The 12,153-nt window shown below is 39.6% G+C and overlaps 1 protein-coding gene across 1 annotated transcript in view; it reads right to left on the bottom strand.

Annotated features, from left to right (window-relative positions):
* LOC143851530 (flavodoxin family protein / radical SAM domain-containing protein) overlaps positions 1-11,806 on the bottom strand; it is a 36,480-nt gene extending 24,674 nt beyond the window's left edge. Inside the window, exons 1-2 of the mRNA XM_077360992.1 lie at positions 10,727-11,806; positions 10,483-10,598 (exon numbers count right to left, since the gene is read on the bottom strand). Of these exons, the coding sequence (XP_077217107.1) occupies positions 10,483-10,598; positions 10,727-11,659 (1,049 nt within the window). The 5' untranslated portion in view covers positions 11,660-11,806. The remainder of the gene's footprint in view (positions 1-10,482; positions 10,599-10,726) is intronic.
* Between the last annotated feature and the right edge of the window lie 347 nt (positions 11,807-12,153).

Here is a 12,153-nt window from a genome sequence, read left to right on the forward strand (position 1 = left end):
TAGCTGTCTACTTCATCCACTGTATTCTTTAATATGGTCCCTCTCAAATCGTGATAAGCATGTGCCTTATAACCCGAACCTACAGCATTCACAGCATCAAACATAGGTTGCCAGAAAGGTCAATTGACAACATTGAAAGGGAGGTTGGCATCATAGCAAAGCATGCCAACCTCCATGTTTGCCCAATCTATGGTTTCTTTTGTTAACAAAACACTTCTAATGCTTGGCTGAGATCCGGGGGTTGTTCGTGGTGGAAAAAAAAATTCGGATCCCTCTAGTGATTCCCTTCTTTTTCCTCTTTGTACCACTTGGTTCTACAACAACTTCCTTTTCCTTTTGCCGACTCACAGGTGGAGGTGGTCTACTGCCAATGTTTTCTTCCTCCTACCCATCCTCCTCTTCTTCTTCTTCTGGCGTGCCATAAAAACTCTCAACCTCTATTCTATATAAGTTCTTCCTAGCCATTTCTTTTCTCTTTGTTTCTAAGAGTGTCTTCATTCTCCATTTTACATCTTCAGACACTTTTTTACATCCCGCTACTTCACTAGGAACACCCGCTAGATATTCTTTCAAACGGGTTATACCTCCACCCGCTATGACTTTCCCATAACATGTGCAAACTATTTTGCTTTTTTACCCGGAATCAATGATACGTAAGCCCATGCCGGGTCATCCGATCTAGCGGGTGCCGACCCAATAGAGGATGCTCCTCCATAAGGTCCCGAACTCATATTGTATTTTAAAATGAAGTAGAATAGGGGGAGAATAAATGGAATATAATGAAAGAAAGGAAACGGAAACAAATAAAGCTTTAACTCTCATGGACTTGAAGCCTTTGGAGGAGAATAGAAGCCTTTGAGTTGAAGAGTAAGCCTTTGAACTTGTGTTGAAGCCTTTGAATCGGAGCCTTAGGAGTTGAAGAGTAAGCCTTCCCTTTATTTGAGAATCCAAACAAAAGTGCTGAAGAAGAGTGTAGTAGACTTAGAAGAGTGTACAAACTTGAAGTGTGTAAGAAGAAAAGAGAAGGAATGAAAGATGTAAGTGAAGGCGGAGGAGAAGTTTGTGGGAAAAGGGGTATATATAGAGGTTTAATGGCTTGTATATGTAAAAATGATGAAAATACCCTTCCCAACAGCCATAAAACGGCTATAAACGATCACAAAATGGGGCTAAAACAGTTTAAAAAAAACCCAAAAATAGTCGTTGGGTGGCAGTCATAATTTCTGGGAAAAAGGTAAAAACTACTCGCTTGGAACAATTTCGGGCGAAATTGTCAATTTCAGCAATTTCATCCGAAATTTCTGGTTTAGACAGAAATTTAGAACGAAACAAAATATTTCGAGTTTCGTTCGGGTTTCTGAATGAATCCGGTACGTACATGCAATTTCATTCGGAACAAAACGAAATTTACAACCAAGGACATGACTGATCAAAGAGCCCTTTGGGAGAATTTGCTTGACATTAGTAATAATATTAACTCTAAATGGCTGGTTGGAGTCGATTTTAATACTCTCCTTAGCATTGAGGAGAAGGCTGGAGGTAGATCCCCTTGTCTCATATCTATCAGTGATTTCCAGGGTGCTATTGCTGTAGCTGGAATTTGACGCAGGCCGAAACTGACAAAGTTGGCTAAGATCAAAGTGATCTCAACCAAAGGAAAGAGGGATAGATTCGGGAATCCTCAACCGGAGGCAACGGATGTCACTCAACGTTGCTAATCGCGGAATCACTCGATGCGACCAAGCCACAAGCTTGATTCGTAGGAGGAATCAGTCAACTCCAAAGAAAGAAAACTCGTAGAGAATATTTTTAAAGCAAATCAAAAGTCCCTCCCCTTCTATTCCCATTCATGTTTATGGAAATTACATCAAAAGACTTGTAGTCAAAGACTCCATAAATGTTAAACACATCTCCTAGACACATACAAGTTACTAGCTACTCAAAGCACTCTTTCAAGGTAATTAAACAAACCACAACTTACTAAGATACTATTAAACACAAGGACTAAATATTAAAGACTCAAAGACCAAGTGATAGATGTGTAGCATGTGACTTAATTATGCTCCTGCATCATTCTCCTTTGCTTGAGAAAAAAACTCGGCATCAAGTTTGAAGTCAAGTCTTGCTAAAGTTGCTCATCCATCTTCTTTAATTCTTCAACTGAGACCCATGCGTCCTCCGTGCTAGGCTTTCCCTTTCAATGAACTAAATATTGAATATAAGTTCCACGGCAAGTAGTAATGGAACGTGTATCCAACACATCAAATGCTTCACACGAAGAATTCACGGGTGCAGCAGAAAAATCATCAACTTCAAGTGAAGTTCTGTCTGAATCACCATGATATGAATACAAATCACTCACATTGAAAACGGGACTGATTGATACCCATCTGGCAGCTCTATACGATAAGCAATTGGTCCCAACTTCTTGAGTATTCGACACGGCCCAAATTTCCTTTGCTTGAGCTTATTATAAGTTCCAGTAGGAAATCTTTCTTTCCAAAGATAAACCATGACAAGATCACCATCTTGAAACTCCTTATTTCTCCTATGAACATCAGGACTAGATTTATAAAGTTGAGAAGATTGATTTAACTTCTCACGAACCTGATGTGGACAGCAAATTCTTCAGCATCCATGCTCACTCGGGACTAATTTGGCAATGGCAATAAGTCCAAAACTTGACGAGGATTTCTGCCATAAGTTACTTCAAATGGACGCTTCTTAGTAGACTAATGACGAGATCTATTATATGTGAATCCGGCTTGAGGGATGACAAAGTCTCATTCTCTTTGGATTCTCTCTAACCAAACTTTGCAACAAATTACCAAGTGATCTATCCACAACTTCAGTTTGGCCATCAGTTTGTAGATGGTAGGCAATAGAAAATTGCAATCGAGTTCCCAAAAGCTTACAAAGTGTTCTAAAAAAATGACTCATAAACCGTACATCACGATCAGAAGTAATGGACCTTGGAATTCCACATAAATGAACCACTTCATAGAAGAATAAAGTAGATATATGAGAGGCATCAATAGTCCTTGCATCGTATGAAGTGTGCCATTTTTGGGAGAACCAATCAACAATAACAAAAATACAATCATTCTCATGCTGTGTTTTAGGTAAACCAAAAACAAAATCCATAGATATATATCTTCCCAAGGTGCTTCTGAAGTAGGAAAAGGCTGATATAAACTTGTATTTTGAGAACTTCCCTTGGCCTTTTGATAAACAAAACACCTTTGCACAAACCGAGCAACATCACGCTTCAAGGTAGGCCAAAAGTAACTCTCCTTTACAAGTGCTTCTATTTTATCCCTCTCAAAATATCCACCAAGTCCGCTACCATGCAACTCATTAATTGCAAACAACCTTAGTGAACCCTCTTGTAAGCATTATTGGTTTCCTTTAAAAAAATAGCCATTAATGATCATGAAATCACTTTTGTTCCCTTCATTCAATCCCTACAAAACTTTAGAAAAGAATGGATCTGCAACATAATGTTTCGGTAAGAGATCAAACCCAACAATTTCATAAGATAAAGTGACCAATAAAATGTGTTTTCGGCTTAGTGCATCAGCAACCTTGTTAGAAAAACCAGCTTTATGATTTAAAACAAAACTGAAATTTTAAAAGTAGGAAACCCAGCCCGCACGACGAGAATTCAACTTCTTTTGTGCATTAAGAAACCGCAATGCCTCATGGCCAGAATAAAGAACAAACTCCCCTCCAATGAGGTAATGTTCCCAATGCTTCAAAGCTTGCACCACTGCATACAACTCCTTGTCATAGGTTGACTATTTCAGCGTGGTATCACTTAGCTTCTCACTAAAATAAGCATTCGGCCTTCCATCTTGCATTAAGACAACACCTATGCCCACATTAGAAGCATCAAATTCCATTGAAATGTTTTTTTTGTAAAATCGGGCAAGGCTAACACTGGAGCTTCAACAAGCTTTGATTTGAGAAGTTGGAAACTCTTTTTCACTTCACTAGTTTAATGGAACTCCTTTCTTTTCAAAACATCCATCATAGGCACGACAATAGTACTGAAACTTTTGATGAACCGACGACAAAATGAAGCTAGGCCATGAAAGCTTCGCACATCAGTAATATTTTTAGGGGTAGGCCAATCAAGAATTGCTTGAACTTTCTCTTCATCCAATTGAATTCCTCCCGCAGTCACAACATAACCTAAAAACACAATTTTGTCAACCATAAAACAACACTTTTTAAGGTTGATATACAGTTGGTTCTCATGAAGAACTTGAAACACATTCGTCAAATGCTTTTTGTCCCGGCTGTAAATCAAGATGTCGTCAAAATAAACAACAAATTTCCCCAAAAATTTCTTCAAGACCTGAGTCATAAGCCTAATGAAAGTATTTGGGGCATTAGACAATCCAAATGGCATAACAAGCCACTCATAAAGGCCTTCTTTTGTTTTAAAAGCTTTTTCCCACTCATCACTCATTCGAATTCAAATTTGGTGGTAGCCACTACATAGGTCAATTTTAGAAAAGACCTTCGCACCGGCAAGCATATCAAACATATTATCAAGGTGAGGGAATGGAAACCTATACTTCACAGTTATTTTATTCACAGCCCTACTATCAATTAGGGATGGACATGGTTCGGGTCCAACCCAAAGAACCGAACCGGCCTATTTGGTTAGGTTCATTCGGTTCTGAAAATATGTGGTTTGGTTCTAGGTCCAAAATTTTGGAACCGTCAATTTTCAGTTCATATATATATATATACTAGTTAAAAACCTCGTGCGATGCACGGGCCGACAAAGAACTATACGGACCACATCATGGGTTGATCCAAACCGTCCATGTGATGGAACACTACATAAATAGATTGTGCCCCAAAAATCATTTCCATAGGCTGATCCTAGCCCTTCAATCTATAGAGGTTTCCATAATATGTTGTTCCTCTTAAATCGGATGGTCAAGATCACCCTATAGATTTTTTATTAAAAAAGCATAAAGGAGAGGGGTAGGATTGAAATTATTTGGCTTTAATGGGTGCCTTTGTTAAAAAGCATAAAGGAGGGGGTAGGATTGAAAATATGTGTGTTGAATGAGTGCCTTTGTTAAAAAAAGTCAAAAAGAGTGATGTGTAATTCTACAAAAAATTCTCTTATTTTCTCTTCTACTATATAAATATAGACTAGTAAAAAACCCCGTGCGATGTACGGGCCGACAAAGAACTGTACGAACCACATCACGGGTTGATCCAAACCGTCCATGTGATGGAACACAACATAAATAGGTTGTGCCCCAAAAATTATTTCCATACGCTGATCCTAGCCCTCCAATCTATAGAGGTTTCCATAATATGTTGTTCCTCTTAAATCGGATGGTTAAGATCACCCTATAGATTTTTTATTAAAAAACCATAAAGGAGGGGGGTAGGATTGAAATTATTTGGCTTTAATGGGTGCCTTTCTTAAAAAGCATAAAGGAGAGGGTAGGATTGAAAATATGTGTGTTGAATGGGTGCATTTGTTAAAAAAAGTAAAAAAGAGTGATGTGTAATTCTACAAAAAATTCTCTTATTTTCTCTTCTACTATATATATATATATATATATATGAGAAAATGGTTCCTACACATATGTGTAGATAAGTTATCTACACACTAGCTTAAAATACAGTGGGGGCCACATTATTTGGGTGATCCAAACCATTCATTTTTAAGGCCCTCACATAGATAGGGTGTCCATAAAAAATCAGATCCATAGGATCATCCTAACCATTCGAACTGTGGAGGCAAAAAATGGACTAATTTGTGAAGGTTTAAAGACATCCATTTTACCTCCACAAATCATAGGGTTGGGATGATCCTATGTATCTGATTTTTTGTAGACAACCTATCTATGTGAGGGCCTTTAAAATGGATGGCTTGGATCACCCAAACAATGTGGGCCCCCACTGTATTTTTTAAGCTAGTGTGTAGAGAACTCTCTACACATATGTGTAGGAACCGTTTTCTCTCTCTCTCTCTCTCTCTCTCTCTCTCTCTCTCTATATATATATATATAGAGAGAGAGAGAGAGAGAGAGTTAAGTGAGGAAGCTACACATACGTGTAGCTAACTTAGCTACACCGATGGCTTAAAATACAGTGGGCCCACATTGTTTGGGTGATCCAAACCATTCATTTGATAGGCCCTCACATTGATAGGGTGTGCCCAAAAAATCAGCTCCATTGGATGATCCCAACCCTTCAAACTGTGGAGGAAAAAATGGACAGATTTGTGAAGGTTTTTACACGTCCATTTTTGCCTCCACAAATCGTAGGGTTCGGATGATCCTATGGAGCTGATTTTCTGGGCACACCCTATCTATTTGAGGACCCATCAAGTGAATGGTTTGCATCACCCAAACAATGTGGGGCCCACTTAATTTTACGCCGTCAGTGTAGCTAAGTTAGCTACACGTATGTGTAGCTACACTTTTCTCATATATATATATATATACTAGTAAAAAACCCCGTGCGATGCACGGGCCGACAAAGAACTATACGGACCACGTCATAGGTTGATCCAAACCGTCCATGTGATAGAACACAACATAAATAGGTTGTGCCCCAAAAATCATTTCCATAGGCTGATCCTAGCCGTCCATCTATAGAGTTTTCCATAATTCCTCTTAAATCAGACGGTTAAGATCATCCTATAGATTTTTTATTAAAAAACCATAAAGGAGGGGGGTAAGATTGAAATTATGTGGCTTTAATGGGTGCATTTGTTAAAAAGCATAAAGGAGGGGGAAGGATTGAAAATATGTGAGTTGAATGGGTGCATTTGTTAAAAAAAGTCAAAAAAAGTGATGTGTAATTCTCATAGAATTTTCCAAAAATTCAAAAAATTCTCTTCTTTTCTCTTCTCCTATATGGTATATAGATATATGGGATTTGCTATTCTCCTTCGTAGAAGCACCTTCGTGCTCCGTCCTCCTTTGCAAGTGATGACAGCCATGTAAAATGAATTAAATGAATAAAGCAAAAGTCAACATATGCGGTTGTCATCACTTGCAAAGGACGGAGTGCGAAGGTGCTTCTGCGAAGGAGGCTAGCAAATCCCATATCAAATTTTATATTTTCAAACTTAAGCAAGTATAGGCCATTGGATTGAGCGAGGCTGGAACGGAGTGTTAAAACTAAGTCTTTTTTTTATTTTCACTAAAAATAAGAGAAGAAGGGCTGAATTTGGAAGAAAAGGGAGGCTGAAAATAAATAAATAAAAAGTTGGGTAAACCCAGAACTGAACCGAACCAACCCGATCAAGATCGGTTATGGTTCGGTTCCAAGGTTCCAAGGCTCCATGGTTCAGTTCCGATTCCCAATATTGGGAACCGATAGGGATTGGCTCGGTTCTGGGTTTACCGCATAACCGAAAGAAGGCATAAGCCACCTTTTCTTTCATACAACCATGCTCAAAAGCTTTGACAGCAAGCTTACTTGATTTTCAGAGTGCAAAGTGGTAGGTATATCCTTCAACGGATTCAGCACATACTTTACCCCATGCTTGACAAGAAAGTAGGTGTTCTTCCTTCCATCATGATGAGCATTCCAATCAAAGTGCCTCATCCTCCCAAGGAGTAGATGACAAGCATCCATAGGAAGAACATCAAAGTAGATCTCATCTTCACTTTTTGATTGAGAACTTAATTCGGCACCTTTGTGTTATTATTATCTCACCTCCCTTCTTGAACCATGACATTTTGTGGGGCTAGGGATGACGTTCACATTTGAGCTTCAACCTATCAAACAGTGTCTTTGAACCATGTTTTCACAACTTCTAGAGTCAATCATAAAAATATATTTCTTCCCATAAGACAAGCCATAACTCCGAAAAATATTATGCAATAGCCACTGGTCATCTTCTTGAACCGTCATCACCCGAAGAATTACCAGACTTTCAGCATCACAATCTGGTTCACAATACTCCTCTCCTACTTCTCCATCGAGTTCCTCATCATAAATTGGTTCTTTTTCCTCTTCTTCAATTTCCTCTTCAACAAGGTTCACTTCAGCCTTCTTTGTTGAGCACTCATAAGATCAATGGCCTGGTTCAAAAGTAGGTCCTCTTTCCTTGTGCAACTGTCTTTTTCCTTCAAAACTTTAGAACTTTCACCTCTTTTGAAAGAACTCCATTTAATCTTATCTTCTGCTTTGAGTGTCGTTTGATATGCCTCTTCAAGAGATTGAATTGAGTGCGTCATTAGTTCACCACGAAGACTAAATTTCAAACAACTTCTATAACGAGCTATAAGCTGGTCATCACTTTAATTCAGATTAATTCGACTCATTAGCTTGTAGGCATGTATAATAAGCCAGTGATTGATCATTACGCTAATGCAGTTGATAAACTTACGATGAAGTGTTTATAGTCCAGTGGAAGAAACTTCTCATCTAAGACGAGCAATAACTCCGAAAAATATTATGCAATAGCCACTGGTCATCTTCTTGAACCATCATCACCCAAAGAATTGCCAGAATTTCAGCAACACAATCTGGTTCACAATACTCCTCTCCTACTTCTCCATCGAGTTCTTCATCATAAATTGGTTCTTTTTCCTCTTCCTCAATTTCCTCTTCAACAAGGTTCACTTCAGCCTTCTTTGTTGGGCACTCATAAGATCGATGGCCTGGTTCTCCACACCTAAAACATTTACTTGAGGAAGAGACACCCTTCCCACGATCCCTGTTTCCTCCCCCATCAAGTGGGTTTGGATGTTCAAAGTAGGTGTAGAATTTTTCTTTCCTTGCACAACTGTCTTTTTCCTTCAAAACTGTAGAACTTTCACGTCTTCTGAAAGAACTCCATTTAATCTTATCCTCTGCTTTGAGTGCCATTTGATGTGCCTCTTCAAGATATTGAATTGAGTGCATCATTAGTTCACCACGAAGACTAAATTTCAAACAACTTCTATATCGAGCTATAAGCTGGTCATCACTTTCATTCAAATTAATTCGACTCATTAGCTTGTAGGCGTGTATAATCAGCCAGTGATTGATCATAACGCTAATGCAATTGATAAACTTACGATAAAGTGTTTATAGTCCTGGAAGAAACTTCTCATCTAACTTCAATTTCATTTCTGCCCATGACCTAATCCTTGGAACACCTCTTCGATCTCGATTTCGCTGGTATTGTTGCCACCAAAAAAGAGCACGTCCTTTCAATCTTATAGCCACAAATTGCACCTTCCTCTTGTCCGAGAGATCCTTCCACACAGAATGCTTCCAGAGATGCTATCCAATCACGGTACTCATCCGGATTGAGTTTTCCTTCAAAATCAGAGACGTTAAGTTGAATGCTTCTATCTGATCCTTCAAGTTTTCTAGGCAAGCGTTCCACATTCCATCAATCATTTGGTTCATTTGGTGGAGCTGCTGGAGCTTCAATAGAACTAGAGTCACCATCTTCATTCGTAATCACCCTTTCATGACCAAATGATGGACTTCTCCTACTTTGGGGAGAAGAGGGGGCCGGGCTCTTTCTAAAAGTTCATTCACCATTTGTCGAAGCTCTTGATTAGATTGATGGAGTTCAGCAAGTTCAGCTCACACATCGTCATCATATATTTCGGTCATAGGTCGTCCACGAGGCATTTTATAAGTTTGAAAAATCAAGGAAACTCGGATTTGCAGTCCCCTCTGTCGGCCTTTTGTAAAACACAAATATCTCAATGTAGAAAACTCCGATTTATGATTCGTTTGTTGCGTTGGAAACTAGACTCGAAGATCTTTTCATTGGTATATCATTTGCTCAGATCGGATACCGGTAACCCTTTTAAATACAGTATGAAACAGACCTCAACTTTCTGGACTGGTAAAATTATGGGTCGTGTTGATGAACAAAGTGCTCAACAGGTTCTTGTAGCTCAGATACCACTTTGATGTAGGCCGGAGCCTACAAAGATGGCCAAGATCAAAATGATCTCAACCAAAGAAGAGGGATAGTTCTTGGAATCCTAAACCGGGGGCAACAGACGCCACTCAACGTTGCTAATCGCGGAATCGCTCGACGCGACCAAGCCACAAGCTTGACTCAGAGGAGGAATAACTCAACTCCAAAGCAAGGAAACTTGCAGAGAATGTTTTTACCGCAAATCAAAAGTCCCTCTCCTTCTATTCTCATTCGTGTTTATAGAGATTGCATCAAAAGACTTGTAGTCAAAGGCTCCATAAACGTTAAAACAAATTTTCTAAACACACACAAGTTACTAGCTAGTCAAAGCACTCTTTCAAGGTGATTAACCAAAGCACAACTTACTAAGAAACTATTAAACACCAAAGACTAAATATTAAAGTTATATGGTCAAGATGCAAAAAACAAGCCAAGTAAACAAAGAAGAACAAATATTAAATATCATATCCATCTAATAAATAACAATCCAGAAACAAAACTCAATCATTCAGTGGGCAAAGAATAATAGAAAACAGAGATATGAGATTAACAACAATCACCTATGACTTTCTATGCCATAAAATGAGTGCTTGTAGCAACCCCCCCGGCCTCGGAGCTGTGACTTTGTCCACCTACAAAGTTTAACACCACTATGTGAACCAATAATTTTATATCCCTGCACATCACCCGAAGTAGAGAATTTATTTGTTAGCTACCCATTATGAAGCTTATTAATAATGAAATTCAAATGCGGGCCAAAATTAGAAACAGAAGCAAAAGATAAAGTGAGAGACATAGAATTACCTGCTTCACTAGGCTCGCGCGAATAATGGGAGTAACCATCTCTCTCTTGCCATTCTCCTCTCCATTGGTTGAGGAAATACCATTAGACTTGGGCAGCTTTGCAGAAGAAGATCTCCTCGATGGAGCTTTACCAGCAATATCTTCCAGATCAACAACAACATCAACAGATTCAGAGCCAATGTCTTCTTCTTCTTCTTCTTCTTCTTCTTCTTCTTCTTCAGAGCCTTCAAAGCTCTCACTTTCACTCACACCTCCGCCGTTGTTCTCTGACCTAGATACTCCTAAAAATCCCTCTCCCGAATGTCCTCCTCCTTTCAATACTCCTACTAATTTATGACTCCACTGATCGAAGACATCATCCAGATCACCATGGTCAGTGTCACCCTCGCAGAGAGGTAAGATCTCGGAGGCTCCGAGTGCCCTCATCTGCCGTGAGAAATCGCGGCCAACCCTGTTGAAGGTGGGACCATAGGAACGGCTTCCGACACCGAAGACTGCGAAAGAAGTAGAGCGGGAGAGAAGCAGAGAGCCGACTCTGAAGTCTTCCGCGCTCTCGGAGAGCCAGCGTGCCAGGAATTGGGCGTTGGAAGGGGGTTTGCCATCTTCCCAAGTGGAAGCGACGATGAGGACGATATTTTCTTTGGGAAGATCTTCGGGCTCGTAGTTGTTGGGATCGACCAGATCGAAGGGTAGGTTGTTGGAGGCGAGGAGGCGGGAGAGACGTAGAGCCAGGATCTTGGAGGTGCCTGTTTGGGAAGCGAAGAAGAGTTTGCATCTCAATGAGGAGGGTTTATTATTAGGGTTTAGGGAAGAGGAGTGGGAGAGGAGCCTCTGCTTTCGGAGGCGTCGAGATTTCCAGAGGCAGAAGGCAGAGGCAGATACAAGGGCAACCACTAGGGCGATTCGAACGCCAATAACCGACTTCTCCCCCATACTAACAACGCTTTTCTACTCTCTATCTCTCTATTTTGAATCTTTATCATCTAAATTCTAAACCTACGGAACTCTCGAAGAAGGTTACGGGTTAGCGTACATTTCGCATGGAGCTCATTTCAAGGGACAGTGGCCACCGTACCAATCTGTGGCTCTGTGCTACTATAACATTTCCCTAACTAAATAAATATACAAGTTAGCAAGTTACATAAATCGGCCCCTAGTATCTTAAATCGACCCCAATATCTCTCTCCTCTCTTGTCTGTCTAATAATAGGTCAATTTATCACTGTCCATGAAGAATAATTAGAGAGAACAAAAAAAAAACAACTCTTATTTGTTGGATTTTTTTTATTTTTTTCCTGCAAGTAGATTTACATCCTTCAATTTACTGAAATTTTTTGTTGGTCCGCAGTTTTATGAAAATTTATGGGAAGTGATATTTACACCCCTTTTTTATCACAGGGACACCCGGCGAAAGTGTATCAATGACTA

The sequence above is a fragment of the Tasmannia lanceolata genome, unplaced genomic scaffold (genome assembly GCF_043159265.1).
Source record: "Tasmannia lanceolata isolate RefF3 unplaced genomic scaffold, GAP_Taslan_0.1 ptg000018l, whole genome shotgun sequence".
Lineage (NCBI taxonomy): Eukaryota > Viridiplantae > Streptophyta > Magnoliopsida > Canellales > Winteraceae > Tasmannia > Tasmannia lanceolata.